Source organism: Sus scrofa, chromosome 9, assembly GCF_054392235.1.
Source record: "Sus scrofa isolate SSC_HxYL_T2T_F1_AM1 chromosome 9, Sscrofa_HxYL_maternal_Yorkshire_Landrace_v2.0, whole genome shotgun sequence".
NCBI classification, from domain to species: domain Eukaryota; kingdom Metazoa; phylum Chordata; class Mammalia; order Artiodactyla; family Suidae; genus Sus; species Sus scrofa.
In genome coordinates, this window is record NC_139391.1 from 35,991,978 (window position 1) to 36,008,606 (window position 16,629).

A 16,629-nucleotide genomic window follows, 5' to 3' on the forward strand; every position below is an offset into this window, starting at 1 on the left:
CCCAGGCGTCTCAATTTTTGGTGACTGTGCCTGTAGTTCAGATGGTCCGTTGGGTTCTTGATCGGCTTTTCAGTACTCCAACTTACTGCTACACTCTTCTCTGCATCTGGAGATTCCTCTGGTTCGTTTGATCTTTCCCCCGAGTAGGTGACTTTCCAGGGTGCGGGATCCCTTTCTCCTCCTCAGTTCCCTTTCGGGAGCACCTGTCCCGCTCAGATTCTCCTTCTCTCACTCTCCTCTTTTCTCCCGTTCTGCACAGTAATGTCACGAACTTCTTGCCGTTATTGGAGTTTAGGTTCCTCTGCCAGTGATTGGTTGCTGTTCTGTGCGAGTCATTTATTCTGTAGATGTGCTTTTTTTGTTGTGTTTGTGGGAGGGGGTGAGCGTGTCCCCCTACTCCTCCGCCATCTTGTCCTCTCTCCCTCTCTCTTTTCTTGATAAGTCTGGCTAAGGGTTTATCAATTTGGTTGATCTTTTCCAAGAACCAGCTTTTCGTTTCATTCACTTTTTCTATGGCTTTCTTCTTTTCTGTTTCATTGATTTCTGCTCTGATCTTTATGGTTTTCCTTCTAACTTTAGGTCTTGTCTGTTGTCTCTCAAGCTGCTTTAGATATAAAGGTAGCTTGTTTATTTGAGCTTTTTCTTGTTTCCTGAGGTGGGCTTGTATTGCTATAAACTTGCCTCTTAGAACGGCTTTTGCTACATCCCATAGGTTTTTGGAGTGTCGTATCTTTGTTGTCATTTGCTTCTAGGAATTTTTTAATTTCCTCTGATTTCTTCAGTGATCCATTGGTTGTTTAGTAGCATGTCGTTTATAGTCTCCACATGTTTGTGGTTTTTGCAGTTTTTTTTTTTTGTTGTTGATGTCCAGTCGTATAACGTTGTGGCCGGAAAAGATGCTTGATATGATTTCAATTTTCTTAAAGTTACCAAGGTTGGATTTGTAGCCCAGGATGTGATCCGTCTTAGGGAATGTTCCATGTGCACTTGAGAAGAATGTGTATTCTGTTGCTTTTGGATGGAATGTCCTATAAACGTCTGTTAAGTCCATCTGGTCTGATGCTTCATTCAGGGCCTATGTTTCCTTGTTGATGTTCTGTCTGGATGATCTGTCCATTGCTGTAAGTGGGGTGTTATTAAAGTCCCCCACTATGATTGTGTTATTGTCAATTTGTCCTTTTAAGGTTGTTAGCAGTTGCCTTATGTACTGTGGTGAACCTAAGTTGGGTGTGTAGATATTTAAAATTGTTTTATCTTCTTCCTGGATTGATCCTTTGATCATTATGTAGTGACCTTCCTTGTCCCTTAAAATATTCTTCATTTTATTTATTTATTTATTTATTTTTTTGTCTTTTTTGCCATTTCTTGGGCCGCTCCCGTGGCATATGGAGGTTCCCAGGCTAGGGGTCCGATCGGAGCTGTAGCCACTGGCCTACACCAGAGCCACAGCAACGCGGGATCCGAGCCACGTCTGCGGCCTACACCACAGCTCACGGCAATGCCGGATCGTTAAGCCACTGAGCAAGGGCAGGGACCGAACCCGCAACCTCATGGTTCCTAGTCGGATTCGTTAACCACTGCGCCACGACGGGAACTCCCATTTTAAAGTCTTCTGTCTGTTATGAGTATTGCTACTCCAGCTTTCTTTTGATCCCCATTTGCATGAAATATTTTCTTCCATCCTCTCACTTTCCATTTATATGTGTCCCAAGAAGTGAAGTGGGTCTCTTGAAGACAGCATATTTATGGGTCATGTTTTTGTATCCATTCAGCCATTCTATGTCTTGGTTGGGCCATTTAGTCCATTAACGATTAAGGTAATTATTGATATGTGTGTTCTTATTGACATTTTATTAATTGCTTTGGATTTGTTTTTGTTGCTCTTTTTTCTTCCCTTCTTTTCTTGTTCTCTCCTCTTCTGGTTTGATGTATCTTTATCGGAGCTGTAGCCGCCGGAGCCACAGCAAGATGGGACAAGCCACATCTGCAACCACAGCACACTGCAATGCCAGATCCTTAACCCACTGAGCAAGGTCAGGGATCGAACCTGCAACCTCATGGTTCCTAGTCGGATTCGTTAACCACTGAGCCACGATGGGAACTCCTTTAATGACTATCTTTAGTGTTGCATTTGAGTTGATTTTTCTTTGCATATCAATTGTAGATTTTTAGTTTCCAGTTACTCTGAAGTTTTGATATGAGTCTATATGTATATGAGAATGTTTTAAATTGTTGTTCTCTTAATTGCAAGTTCATCTCCAGTGTCCTGCATTTGTACCCACCTCTTCTCATGATTTCTGATTCTGGTGGTATAATTGTGCAGGGATGATTTCCTATCTTTACTATATATATGGTATTTTTATTGCTGATTGTGGCCTTTTCTTTTCTGCCTAGAGAAGTTCCTTTAGTATTTGTTGTAAGGCTGGTTTAGTGTTGCTGAATTCTCTTAGCTTTTGCTTATCTGTGAAGGTTTTGATTTCTTCTTCAAATCTGAATGAGAGCCTTGCCGGGTAAAGTAATCTTGGTTGGAGGTTTTTTTCCTTTCATCACATTAAGTATGTCATGCCACTCCCTTCTGGCCTGCAGAGTTTCTGCTGAAAAATCTGCCGATAAGCTCATCGGGGTTTCCTTGTATGTTATTTGTTTCTTTTCCCTAGTTGCTTTCAATATTTTCTCTTTGTCTTTAATTTTGGTCAGTTCAATTAATATGTGTCTCAGGATGTTCCTCCTCGGGTTTATTTTATATGGTACTCCTTTTGTTTCCTGGGTTTGAGGGAGTGGTTCCTTTCCCATATTAGGGAGGTTTTCGGCTACTATCTCCTTGTATATTTTTTCTGTTCCATTTCTCTCTCTTCTCCTTCTGGCACCCCTGTAATACGGATGTTGTGCATTTATCATTGTCCCACAGTTCTCTGAGACTCTTCATTTCTTTTCAGTCTTTTTTTTTCTTTTCTGTTCCACATCAGTAACTTCCACTAGTCTATCCTCCACCTCACTGATTTGTTCTTCTGCCTTCTGTATTCTGCCTTTGGTTGCTTCTAATGAATTTTTTCAGTTATTGTATTTTGCATCTCTGCTTGCTTAAGTTTTAAATCTTGTATCTCCTTGCTCATTGTTTCCTGTAAGTTATCCATCTTTGCCTCCAGTTTATTTCCAATGTCTTGGATCATCTTCAGCATCAACAGTCTAAAGTCTTTTTCCCAGAGGCTGATAATCTCCATATCACTTAGCTGTTTTCCTGGGTATTTTTTTCTTTCTCCCTTATCTGAGTCATGGTTCTCTGTCTTTTCATTTTTATTGATTTTTGGTGTCTCCTTTTTGCAGACAATAGAGTTGTAGCCTCTCTTACTTCTGGTGGCTGCCCTGCTTGTGGCTGAAGTTGGTACCAGGGCTTGCTGTGGGCTTCCTGATGGGAGGGACTGGTGCCTGCCCACTGGTAGGTGGGGCTGATTCCTATCCCTCTCGTGAGTAGGGCTTTGTTTCTGGGTGAGATTCGAGGTGGCTGTGTGCCTGGGGAGCCTTTAGGCAGCCTCCTTACTGATGGGTGGGCCACTGATCCCCACCTGGATTGTTGTTTGGCCTGGGGCTTCTCAGCACTGATGGGTGGGGCCAGGTTTTCCCATAATGGCCACCTCCAGAGAAAGGCACTCTGCTGAATATTCTGTAGAGATTTCCCTCCAACATTCTTCCTCCACAACAAGCCACAGTCACTCTGTGTTTCCCCAGGAGATCCACCAAGAACTGCAGTCAGGTCCGACCCAGATTCCTATGGAACCTTTGCTTAGCCCTGGGACCCAGTGCACATGAAAGTCTGTGTGCCTTTCAAGAATGGGGTCTCCGTTTCCCCCAGTCCTGTGGAGTTGCTGTCACAAGCCCCACTAGCCTTCAATGCCAGATGCTCCAGGGGCTCTTTCTCCCAATGCCAGATCCCCAGACGTGGGGGTTTGACGTGGGGCTCAGAACTCTCACTCCTGTAGGTGAGTCTCTGTGATACAGTTACTTTCCAGTCTGGGTTTCCCACCTGGGAGGTATGGGGTTGTGTATATCATGTAATTGCCCCCCTACCTCTTGATGTGGCCTCCTCTTTGTCTTCTGGAGTAGAATCTCTTTTAGAAAGTTTCCAGTCCGTTTGGTTGAAGGTTGTTCAGCATTTGGTTGTAATGTTGTTTTTTATGAGAGAACCTAAGCTCCAGTCCTTCTATTCTACCATCTTAATCCTGTCTCTGCCATGTCCGTTTGCCCCTTTCTTGTGTTGATACATGTATGTATTAATAAACACACATTTAAATAGACTTACTGGAGTTCCCGTCGTGGCGCAGTGGTTAACAAATCCGACTAGGAACCATGAGGTTACGGGTTCGGTCCCTGCCCTTGCTCAGTGGGTTAACGATCCGGCGTTGCCGTGAGCTGTGGTGTAGGCTGCAGACGCGGCTCGGATCCTGCGTTGCTGTGCCTCTGGCGTAGGCCGGTGGCTACAGCTCCGATTCAACCCCTAGCCTGGGAACCTCCATATGCCGCGGGAGCGGCCCAAGAAATAGCAACAACAACAACAAAAGACAAAAGACAAAAAAATAAGTAAATAAATAAATAAATAAATAAATAAATAGACTTACTAAGAGCAACTGACGTTCAGGACTGCCCAAGTGGATAATTTCAAGCCTAGATAGTCATATTTCAATTTAGTGCTCTTTCTGCTAGATGCCATTCACATTGAGAACTTCATAGCTCCTTTGTCAGTAACATAACTACAGGCTTCGTGCATGTGGTTTGTGAAACCTATATTAGCAGCTCAGACATTTTTGTTTTATTCAGATAAATTCCTTGGCAGTTGAGCTGATAAAGCATTACTGTGTACATAATAATTCAGATTTTGGAAGATTGTCGCATCCCATGGAAGCAAGATTATATGTAATCTAGTACTTAGAAAATGAAGCTACTAGAATTTCCAATATGACTTATCCAGAACTGAATTTTGTTCCTTTGAAACACACAGAAGGACATTGCTCAACTCTCTGCTAAAGTAACTGGCCCTTTTTCTTTAAGAAGAATGGTGAGCTTTAACTGAGATGCTGTTACATATACACCCATGCATGAACTTGTTTTGAAGAGATTGATATAGGTGAGCTTTGAGGTTCTTGTAGGATTTTTTTTTCCCCAGAGGCTTGCAGTAGTAGCTAAAGGTATTATTTATAATTGACTTTTTGTTTTTGGTCTTTTTAGGGGTGCACCTGCAGCATACAGAAGTTCCCAGGCTAGGGGTCTAATTGGAGTTGCAGGTCCTGATCTATACAATAGCCATAGCAATGCAGGATTTGAGTCCCTTCTGTGACCTACATCACAGTTCACGACTACGCTGGATCCTTAACCTACTCAGTGGGGCAGGGATCCAACCCACATCTTCATGGATGCACGTAGGATTCATTATGGCTGAGACACAGCGGGAACTCCTACAATTGACTCTTGAACATGGTGGGTTTGGTGGGGGCAGGGCGGGGGGGCATTGGCTTAGGGGTACAAACCCTCCCAGGTGTGACTTCTAGTCGGCCCTCTGTATACTTGGGTCCTCCATACTCATATCCCTAAAGTCAACCAACCACACATTTTATTTATAATTGAAAAAAATCCATGTATAAGTGGACCTGCACCGTTCAAACCCACATTGTTCAAGTCTCAACTGTATGAATTATTTGTTGTAGGTTACTACTCTGTTTAATTTTCTAGTTGCTGTGTGACCTTGGTTATTAGTTGATCGTTGCAGAGCACTTAGTTAATATTTAGTGCTGCTTTTCCTAGTAAGATATGGGGGAGTCTGTTTTTCTAAACCAGAAAACCAGTGGTACTATATAGGTTTTTCAGTTATTTTATCTTTCCTATATGTATGGTGACGTTCTTACACATGCAGTAGGATGATTAAATCAAAGATTTTAATAGACATAAATATGTGTTGGTATTATTGGGAGGCTTTTTCTACTTATGTATCTAATAATTGTGCCATATTCAGATAGTTTGAGGGACAAAATCCAGTTTTCTAGATAAACTAAATCCTTAAGAGTATGCACCCACTGTGTATTTTCACCATAGTGCCACACTGTGGTGCTGTTGTTCTTTGGCTAAATATTTACAAAGTCTTTTTTTTTTTTTTTTTTTTTTTTTTTGCTGTCAGTGTCTTATTTTGTGGAACACTATGCTCTCAAAAGAATATAAAAACACAGTCATATCAGATATTTTTTAGCTGTACATGAGCAATAGTGATTGCTGCCCAGTGATTGTACTAGATTGCTTTTTATGTAAATGAGGTTTTTTTTTTTTTTGTCAAGCCGGTATGTACTAGTGATACTCATTTTAGCAAAGCAGTCTTTATTAAGGGACATAAGGAATAAGCACCAGACTGTCAAAGGGGGTTTATAGCCTCAAAAGGGTAAGTATCCCCTGCCCTGGGACTCCTAAGGTCACAGTTTAATATTTCAGTGTTCTTACATGAAATGATTTAAGAGCTTTTCAGGGTTACTTTTAGAAATTAATAGCCTTTTAACATTGTGAACAGATACAAACAGTAAAGATTAGTTGATTCATAAAAATGGATTGTAAAGTTGTCCTTCTTGAAAATAGTAGAGGGCTTAGAGGATAGATAGATTAATTGAGTCTGATGAACTTGGAAATAAATGAGTGTCTTTGTCTTGAAATGAAAGACCACATATCATTGTAGGGTAATTAGGAATATTTACTTGCTAAATAAGAGGAGACTGTTTTGAAGTGGAAATGGTGGCAGAATTATAGACAGTTTTGTGAGGAAACTGGTTTTTAATATTTCCTACCCTTGAGATAACTATGAGAAAGGTACTTGGTTACTGTAGGAGAAACTAAATTCCCTATGGACATAAGGACCATGGTTGTTTTGCTCATCATGATATTCTTAGCATCTAGCACTTGGGTATTTTTAGACTGATATAGTACACGTTCTAATTGTTGAATTCTCATGGGGTTAGTTAGTGATTAAATGCCAATAAAGCATTACTAAGGGTATCTGACATCTTTTTTTCTTTCCATACATACTGTGGTTGAAGCCAGTTGGGAATGTAAGATTTTGGAGTTGAGTGTTTTAGTAATGGGAGCTGGGGAGTAGACAAGCTATGTTAACAGAATCTGTAGGAAAGACTACTTTCAGGAGGTTTACTGGAAGTAATATAAATCATGAACTAAGGATATAGGGTAGTAGAACATTTAGGAAGTAATTTCCTACCTAATAATTAGCATACATTTATTCATATGGGGAACATTTGTGATTCACTTACCTTGTTGCCAGACTTTGTGATAGACTAATTAAGCTGTAATTTGTGTGAGGGATAAGAAGGTTCCTGCTTAGTAGTAAAGATACACAAACACATAATTAAAATATTTTGGAAAAATATAATATGAAAGGCATACCATGTATATTTTAATTTGTGTCTTAGTCCTTAATTCTGGAAATCAGATCCTTCGAGTTCTGTTTTTATTTTTAGGATACTATGTAATATTTTACTATCTATGAAACAGTGGAACTAGGGAGATAACTCAGACTTTTTTTAAATGGGCCAAAAGAACAGAAATTCAATCTGTTTTTATTTGGATAAGTCATATTAGGAAACATGTAGGAGTTCACATTGTGGCTCAGCGGTTAATGAACCTGACTAGTATCCATGAGGATGTGGGTTCGATCCCTGGCCTTGCTCGGTGGGTTAAGGATCTGGCATTGCAGTGTGCTGTGGTGTAGGTTGCAGACGCATCTTGGATCCCATGTTGCTGTGGCGGTGGCATAGGCCAACAGCTACAGCTCCAATTTGACCCCCAGCCTGGGAACCTCCATATGCCACAGGTGCGGCCCTAAAAAGACGAAAGACAAAAAAGAAAACAAAATGTGTATAATAAGTTAAAAGAACACTCCTTAGCTTTCTACCAATTCCCCAAAAATTATAATAAATTGTTCCCTGTTTTTCCTGTTATAGAGTGAAGTTAAAATTTAAACCCCAGGATAGTATTGCTCTATTTTAAGAGTGTTTGTTTTGGATTCTCAAATTCCGTCATATATAGGAAATTTCCCCCAGTTATTTAAGATTTATAATAGCTGCTATATTTTTATCACATTTTTTCTGGGCATCTATTTATATAACCATGGTTTTTCTCCTTAATTACATAATAATTCACAGAATTTCACTATTCTGTGAGACTACTCTTCTGTTTCTGGGCTAACCCCTTCTTGTCATGCGTGTTATCCTTTTAATTCCCAACTTTGATTGGCTGATATTTTGATTAGGATTATTGTGACTGTATTCAAAGTAAGGTTAGCCTTTAGTTTTCTTTCATGTACTGTCTTTAACAGTTCTGGTAATAGAATAGCTATTTTTAATTCTCTTATTTCCTCAATTGACAGGTCGTGGTTCAATTCCAGAATTTTTTCATATTATGAAAAGAAAGTTTACCAACAAAGAATGGGAAACAATCAGAAGCTTTAAGGACGAATGGACTCAGCTGGATATGTTTTATAGGAATTGGGTATAATTTCTTTCTAGTTTTGAGAGTAAAAATGCCCTGTGACGATTCCATTATCTTTGCTAAAAACAGCAGCAAAAGTCCTTTGGTTACCCTGTAGTTCACACGGTATTCGAAGTAATAAATCATTACCTGGGTACTTCTTGCTTTATATGTATACATTATGACATTTAAGAAAATTTAACATATGTAATGCTCAGAAGATATCCACATGTGTTGGGGGCTGTTGATTTTATAAAAATTTTTATCTATTAAATGATGTAAGAGAAAAATGTCTGTCTGTTATCATAGGCACTGAAAGAAAGCTTCATAAAAGCCATAGGTGTTGGATTAGGATTTGAATTGCAACGGCTTGAATTTGATATATCCCCATTAAACCTGGACATAGGCCAAGTTTATAAAGAAACACGTTTGTTTCTGGATGGTGAAGAAGAAAAAGAATGGGCATTTGAGGTAAGAAGTTTATCAGCATTGCTGTAACTATAAAGAATGTCGTGGAGTTCCCGTCGTGGCGCAGTGGTTAACGAATCCGACTAGGAACCATGAGGTCGCGGGTTCGGTCCCTGCCCTTGCTCAGTGGGTTAACGATCCGGCGTTGCCGTGAGCTGTGGTGTAGGTTGCAGACGCGGCTCGGATCCCGCGTTGCTGTGGCTCTGGCGTAGGCCGGTGGCTACAGCTCCGATTCAACCCCTAGCCTGGGAACCTCCATATGCCACCGAAGCGGCCCAAGAGATAGCAACAACAACAACAACAAAAACAACAACAACAAAAGACAAAAAGACCAAAAAAAAAAAAAAAAGAATGTCTTTATTTTGTGAATGTGAATATAAGGTTAACTTGAAGAGGCTGGTCAATGAAACTAGACACATTTGGTATCCAGTCCTGATACTCTGAAGGTGAAATCCGGTCCTGATGCCCTGAAGGTGAAGTCAGGGGTACTCTGAGTGCATGTAACATTTAAGCTGATACTTGAAAGGTAAGTCATACTACATTAAGTAAAGTGGAAGGGAAAAGAGGCCCTGGAATAGAAAGAGCTTTGTGGGTGAACAATTAAAGGATGCCATTTTGGCACTGTACTGTGTTGAAGGGGATTGGAGAGTTTCTAGGTTAGGCTGATAAGATCATGTCGGGCTTTATGGGTCAGTTAATATTTTGGTCTCTTTCTTTTTTTGGTTTCCTAACCAAATACAAAAACTCATTTTAGTCAAAAAGACAGCATTGTAGATTACTAGAGTGATTCATGTAACTGGGTTTCAGAAATAGCTAGAATAGGGACTGGGAAACTTTGAACTCTTTTGTCTTTTTCTTTTTATCTTTCTCGCTTCACTTTTCTCCCACTCTCATTTCTTCTGTACACCAGCTTTCTTAACTTTGTGTGGTCTGTGTGGCAGGAAACATAGCTGCCTACTGCTTTTACATTTAACAATTTGCAGTTTAAAAACCTGCAGAGAGGAGTTCCTGTCATGGTGCAGTGGTTAATGAATCCGACTAGGAACCATGAAGTTGCGGGTTCGATCCCTGGCCTTGCTCAGTGGGTTAAGGATCCGGCATTGCCATGAGCTGTGGTGTAGGTTGCAGATGCAGCTCAGATCCCACATTCCTGTGGCTCTGGCATAGGCCAGCAGCTACAGCTCTGATTAGACCCCTAGCCTGGGAACCTCCATATGCTGTGGTTAAGGCCCTAGAAAAGGCAAAAAGACAGAAAAAAAAGAAAACCTGCAGAGATTGATGAACCCTCTCTCTGTTCAAGCCCTAAAAGCCTTAGAGAAGAGATTCCATGGTTTCGGTTGGGTGGTGGGTGCTTATCTCTTGACCAGGCATTGTAGACAAGCAAGTGTATGACAGCCTGTATCAAGAGTCCAGCAAATAGGTTATATTATAATATGATTCTTGCAATCATCACCTGAATTGTATGTAGAGCAAGTCATTGTACAGTGTGAAGAATTCATGAGTGGATAAAATAGGTGTTCAGGGGAGTTTAACCAGTGTTAAAATAGTAGTAAGATAAAAATTACATTTTTAAGACTAAATTCTGTCTGTGGTGATAAACAGAGGTGAAGGAAATGAGGTGTCAAATGTGTTACGATCACTTCTGTGACTTAAGAACCATCTACTGAGGAGTTTCCGTCTTGGCAGAGGAGAAACAAATCCAACTAGAAACCATGAGGTTTTGGGTTGGATCCCTGGCCTCACTCAGTGGGTTAAGGATCCAGCGTTGCTGTGGCTGTGGCATAGGCCGGCAGTTGTAGCTGTGATTAGACTCTTAGCCTGGGAACCTCCATATGCCGCAGGTGCAGCCCTAAAAAGACAAAAGACAAAAAAAAAAAAAAAAAAAAAAAAAACTGTCTACTGAGATACTGAATACTAGAGAACAAGTGGGATTTAAGTTTGAGATACCATAGAAATACCTAAGTGAAATGTCAGGTCGGTGAGTAAAATGAAAGACTGGAGGGGAAAAAATCATAATCATTAACATGTAGATGGTATTTGAAGCCGTGGGATTTAATGTTGCAACAGTAGTTCCCTTCGTGGCTCAGCAGTTAACGAAGCCAACTGGCATCCATGAGGATGCAGGTTTGATCCCTGCCCTAGCTTAGTGGGTTAAGGATCCTGCATTGCCATGAGCTGTGGTGTAGGTCTCAGGCATGCCTCGGATCCCACATTGCTGTGGCTTTGGCATAGGCCGGCAGCTACAGCTCCAGTTGGACCCCTAGCCTGGGAACCTCAATATGCGTCGGGTGCGGCCCTAGAAAGATAGATAGATAGATAAATAAATAAATAAAGTTGCAGCCATTAGGTTATTACCTAAGTTAGAATGGAGAAAGACAGGACAGAATCCTGAGGAGACAAAAAAATGACCAAAATGGTAAGAAGTAAAGAAAGTAGTGGAATTCCCTCATGGCTCAGCAGGTTAAGGATCTGGTGTTGTCACTCCTGTGGCTCTGGTTACAGCTGTGGCTCGGGTTCCATCTCTGGCCCAAGGAACTTCTACATGCTACAAGTGAGGCCAAAACAAGAACAAAAAAAATAGTGTTGGGGGTGATCCATGGGCAGGAAGTATTTTGAGAAAGAGAGCTATGTCAAAACCACTAACATAGCATGTAAAGTAGAGGATCTATCAATTAAAGAGTAAATTATATTTAGGATACTATTCTTTTTAAAGTTTTCATAGTTAAAGGGGCAAATATAAGCCATTTCATTCATAGGGAAACTTTTTTTGTTTTGTTTTTGTTTTTTTAGACAGCACCCTCACTTATGGATGTCCCCACATCCCAGGCTAGGGATTGTGGAATCCTTTATTCTTTTGGGAGGGGCACACCCTTCAGCATATGGACGTTCCCAGGCTCAAGGTTTGGCAGCTACAGCTGCCAGCCTGTGCCACAGCCATAGCAATGCAGATCCGAGCTGCCTCTGTGACCTACGCCACAGCTCACAGCAGTGCCAGATTCATAACCCACTGATCAAGGCCAGGGATTGAACCTGCAACCTCATGGATACTAGTCGGGTTGATTAACTGCCGAGCCATGCTGGGAACTTCCAAATCCTTTATTCTTAATGGTGTCAGATAGAATAGGTCTAGTAGCAGGGGGAGGAGGAGAAGGGTCACCAGTTGGGCCAGCTGTGCTTCAACTTTTTGGGTGGCAAAGATATCTAAGTTCCTGTGGACCAAATAGATGGTGTGGAAAATGGTAGCCCCTGGGACTTAAAAGGATGCTACCCAAGAGGAATTCCAAAAGAAAGAGGCAGTGGGCATTCTACCGTGCATTAATTTCTGAGGATAGGAATTACAAGAAGTCAGCTATTTAATGCACTGCTAGTTCCAGGGAGTGGGATAAGACGGAAGAACTGGAAAAAGTTCTCTGAAAATCCCTCAGATGCTCACTCAGCCAGCATTTGAATACTTGGTATGACCCAGAGTTCTAAAAAGTGGATCACAACAGCATTGATCATTGCTTTGCCTGCTTCCTCTGCCTCCTTCCTCTCTGCCACCTACCTTAAGGAAACCAATGCAGAAGAGCAAAGTGAAGCCAAGGAGAAGAATGTATGCTAGGATTGAAATGAGATTTCTTTTTAAGCTGAAAGTGAAGAGTTCTGGGGTTTGCCTAGGCTTGTCCAGAAACTGGGAAGGGAGATCATCAGGGCATATTTAAAATCATCTGTGGAAAAATAATTGAATTCTTTACTGAGTGTACCTTTTGTCCATTCAGTGCATCAGTTAGACAAATATGAAAATAAGATGCATATAGATTATTTATTATACTATAAACAGGCCCAGGAGGAGAGAGTGAACTTAACAGAATGAGTCTGGTGGTATAGACAGCCAGAAGCTGGGTTTGAGGAGAGAATGGTGAGTGTAGAGCCAGGGGAGGCCTACCTGTAGTCAAGGAACACAGAGGGGAGCTTCCTGTCAGGGCATCTCCAAGAACCTCACAAGTTAAAGTCAGTCTTCAGGCATATAGCTGAGGAAGAGCTCCGTTTTCACTCTGCAGATTCAGAGTGTAACCGTGGCTTGAATGATCTTCACTGTTCTTTCCTCGCCTCCTTTGCCTGTTTGCCACTCTCACTCGCACACACTAAATGCACCCACACTAGAAGGACCAGAGGCAGCAGCACAGCAAATGACAGAGAATGTGGAGGTAGAGAAAAAGATGAAATCAATTCCTTTCCCCATTGGAGGCTTCCAGCCCTGAATTAGGTTTGAGCTAGGATAGGTGGGAAGAAGAATTTCCTTAGGAGAGTAGAATTTAATTTGGGTCAGATACTTTTCAAAGAGAATTCAGTTACTGACAATGACCAGAAATGTCATTTATTGGGTCTGTTGAAGATTTCATCCAGGGGAAAAGAAAAATGAATTGTCAGAACTTGTTTAAAGGGAAATGGTGAGAGATAGTAAGTTGCCTTCTATTCCCACACTGTAAAGTCTACCTCTTTTAGTGAACTGAAGATAAAATAGAACGTTGAGCCCTTCCCTATTTTTCATGCCAAATGAAAGATCTGCACAGGACAGCTTGGTAGCAATCTTACTTTTTCTTTTCCCTACTGTGTAAATATTATTTCCTCAGACAGCCAGAGTCATAGCCAAACAATATTAGCCTTATGGCTTGGTTTTTCTTGAGATATATTTGATGACTAAATTTAAGTGCACAGGCTGTTTTAGAGAGTACTGTTACTTGGGTTGGAGACAGGACAAATCCGTAGACACAGTACATGTCAGAGAATAGTTTTTATTAATTAATGGTGGTATAGTGGTGAATAACTGAACTACTTGAGATTCATGCTCTTCTTCCTAGTGTGAGAACTGACAAGCTAAGCTGAAAAAAAAAATCCTGTTCCTACAGGCAGCATTAAGAGAATGCCCACAGGATACTAGAAATAGTGTCGAGGCTGCAGGTGAGGATCTGGAAGGCATCTACTGGCACACAAGTTAATGGGACAGAAGGTTAAGTAAGGATGCTCTTTTCATTCAAGCAGAACCAAAGGACAGTACCATCATAGGGCTGCAGCCCAGAAGAAAAAGGAGCATTTGTTTACTCTGAGACTCAAGAATATGGAATGAAAATTATAAAGCAGATGAAGATTTTTTAAAAATCTGCTTAGTGCCTTAAATACTATTCAAGATAGTGTATCTGTGAAATGGAAGTTGAGAGCTTTAAGGAGAGAAGAGGCCTGTCATTAAAAGAGCTGTCAGTGAAGGTAGTCTGTGAAACCATCTAGACGTGTATAGAAAAGAGGTCAGCACACTAAACCCTGAGTACATTTCATTGCCACCTTCTAAATATATAGACATTTGCCCAAGCATCTGCTTCTTTCATGGACCCACTCTCATAATTAGCACTTTCAAACATGCTACCTTTCTGCAGAGGACTACCAAATCTTTTAACCCAGTGTCTTTCACTCTTCAGACTATTTCTCACTGCTCTGTGTTTCTCTCTGAAGACTACACAAACACCACAGTTTCTGCAGATGAGAGATCATAATTGCCCTTCAAGTTATTTTCTTTTTCTAACTTTACTTTTTTTTGATGGTACCACCATTTGCGTCATCCAGAATTTAAAAAGCCCAGACCCATTTTTGGTTCCCCTCCTCCTTCCTATGTTACAGCAATCCCTCTGGTCAGCAGTGACATGCTTTCCTCTGAAAACTCTTCTGGCCCCTACCCACTTCTCTAACGTGGGCCCTCTTTACATCCTCCTAAGGAAAAGGCTTCCTTTGCCACTATTTTGCTTCAGCCTTCATTTTTGGCCGTTATTTCCCTGTATAAACTGCACATTGCAGCCAAATCACAGCCTGCTCTCTGTTGTTTTAGTATCTCCAAACCCCTTTTATTTATATTTGTTTTAATTCTTCCACCACCCACCCACCCATTTTGTCCCAATTTCCTCCTTGGCTTCTCTTTTAACAGTTTTTAAGTGCAACTCAGGTGCATTCTCTTTCCGCTAAGACCAAGCTTTTTTTCCCCTTTCTTATACCACATTTTGCCTCCTATCTTTGTTTTTTGATTTTTTTTGTTTGTTTGTTTTTTGTCTTTTTACCATTTCTTGGGCCGCTCCCACGGCATATGGAGGTTCCCAGGCTAGGGGTCGAATCGGAGCTGTAGCTGCCAGCCTACGCCAGAGCCATGGCAACGCAAGATCCGAGCCATGTCTGCAACCTACACCACACACAGCTCATGGCAACGCCGGATCCTCAACCCACTGAGCAAGGGCAGGGGTCGAACCCGCAACCTCATGGTTCCTAGTCGGATTCGTTTCTGCTGCGCCATGACGGGAACTCCTAGGCTCTTAACTTTCATAACCAGTTTCTATCAGGAAAGGTACCACTAAAAAGTTTCAAATGATGAGATTAGTCGAAATAGAAATTCTTTGCTTTGCTTTTGAAAGGAAGTGCTTTAAAAAGTAGAAATGTTAACATTTATGACAGATTTTATTCTGTACTTTACCATTGGGAAAAAAAAATACAAAACTTGGATGTTTTAAGTTATACCTTCAACTTTTATTTTTTGTTTATAAGGTGAAACACATACTAAGAAAATAACATGATTTAAGTAAAGCAGATTAATCTTTGTAATCTACTGCTAAACTATCTCCTGAAAACGTAAAATATTGTTGCCCCCTTTCAGTTTGTTGAAGATTTTAAGGAAACTTTGGTATTCATAATAAATTTATGGGTAAAAAACTGTAAGCTTAGGAAAGTCTTGAAAATTTAGAGTCCTAAAATTAAATCTTAAATTTAGTAGCGTTGAATGAACTGGCTTAGCTAGCTAGCTAATTTACCGGTTTCATTACTTTCTTTTCTTTTTTTTATTTTTTTTTTGTCTTTTTGTCCTTTTAGGGCCACACCCTAGACATGAAAAGTTCCCAGGCTAGGGGTCTAATCAGAGCCACAGCTGCCGGCCTACACCACAGCCACAGCAACGCCGGATCCGAGCCACATCTCTGACCTACACCACAGCTCACAGCCAGGCCAGATCCCTAACCCACTGAGCAAGGCCAGGGATTGAACGTGCAACCTCGTGGTTCCTAGTTGGATCTGTTTCTGCTGCACCACGATGGGAACGCCAGAATAATTTTTTTAATAATAAACTTTGAGTTAGTAAATCTTTTTCTCATATTTAGCTAGTTATATTTTTTCTCTTGAAACCTCTCGAAACATTTCCTAAATTTATCTTTTTTGAAATTTTTTTTTTTTGCTAATTTGTATATCTTAAGGTATGAAGATATGAGGAAGATAAAAGGGGAAAAGTCCCTAAGTACTTTTATAGCCAAAATTCTATACTATTTCTGATTGTAGTTTCCTATTTCAACTGATTTCTTAGGGAAGAATGCTTTAGTAAAGTGGCTTTTTGATGAAATTTTGTTTAGTTTTTAATAGTTGTTCATACTTTTCTCTGGTAACTGCCTCAGTGTCTCTTACAGTTTAAAGCTCCCTCCCCATTTATCTCATACATAAAAGAAAATAGGAAATTGCATGTTAAGTCTTACCTATGAATTTCCACCATGATTTTCCATAGGCTGTGGTATGTAGTTAACTAAATGCTTATGAACCAGAGTTGTAATCTGATTTTTTTTAATATGCACTTTAAGCAGATAGAAAACTAACATC

The 16,629-nt window shown here is 40.6% G+C and overlaps 2 protein-coding genes across 11 annotated transcripts in view; both read left to right on the plus strand.

Annotated features, from left to right (window-relative positions):
• AASDHPPT (aminoadipate-semialdehyde dehydrogenase-phosphopantetheinyl transferase) overlaps positions 1 to 16,629 on the plus strand; it is a 108,206-nt gene that overhangs the window by 85,626 nt on the left and 5,951 nt on the right. For 9 of the 10 annotated variants that reach the window (XM_084975926.1, XM_084975927.1, XM_084975923.1 and 6 more), the window contains 2 exons: positions 8,408 to 8,529; positions 8,818 to 8,979. In XM_084975926.1, the coding sequence (XP_084832052.1) occupies positions 8,408 to 8,529; positions 8,818 to 8,979 (284 nt within the window). Of the gene's footprint in view, positions 1 to 8,407; positions 8,530 to 8,817; positions 9,021 to 11,409; positions 12,654 to 16,629 lie in introns of those variants that run through there. The other variant, XM_084975929.1, reaches the window with a different exon arrangement.
• LOC146399839 (uncharacterized) lies at positions 12,434 to 15,068 on the plus strand. The gene is made up of 3 exons (XM_084978255.1): positions 12,434 to 12,568; positions 12,908 to 13,219; positions 14,700 to 15,068. Exons 1-3 carry the CDS (start codon positions 12,434 to 12,436, stop codon positions 14,934 to 14,936), a joined length of 684 nt encoding a protein of 227 aa, XP_084834381.1. The 3' UTR covers positions 14,937 to 15,068.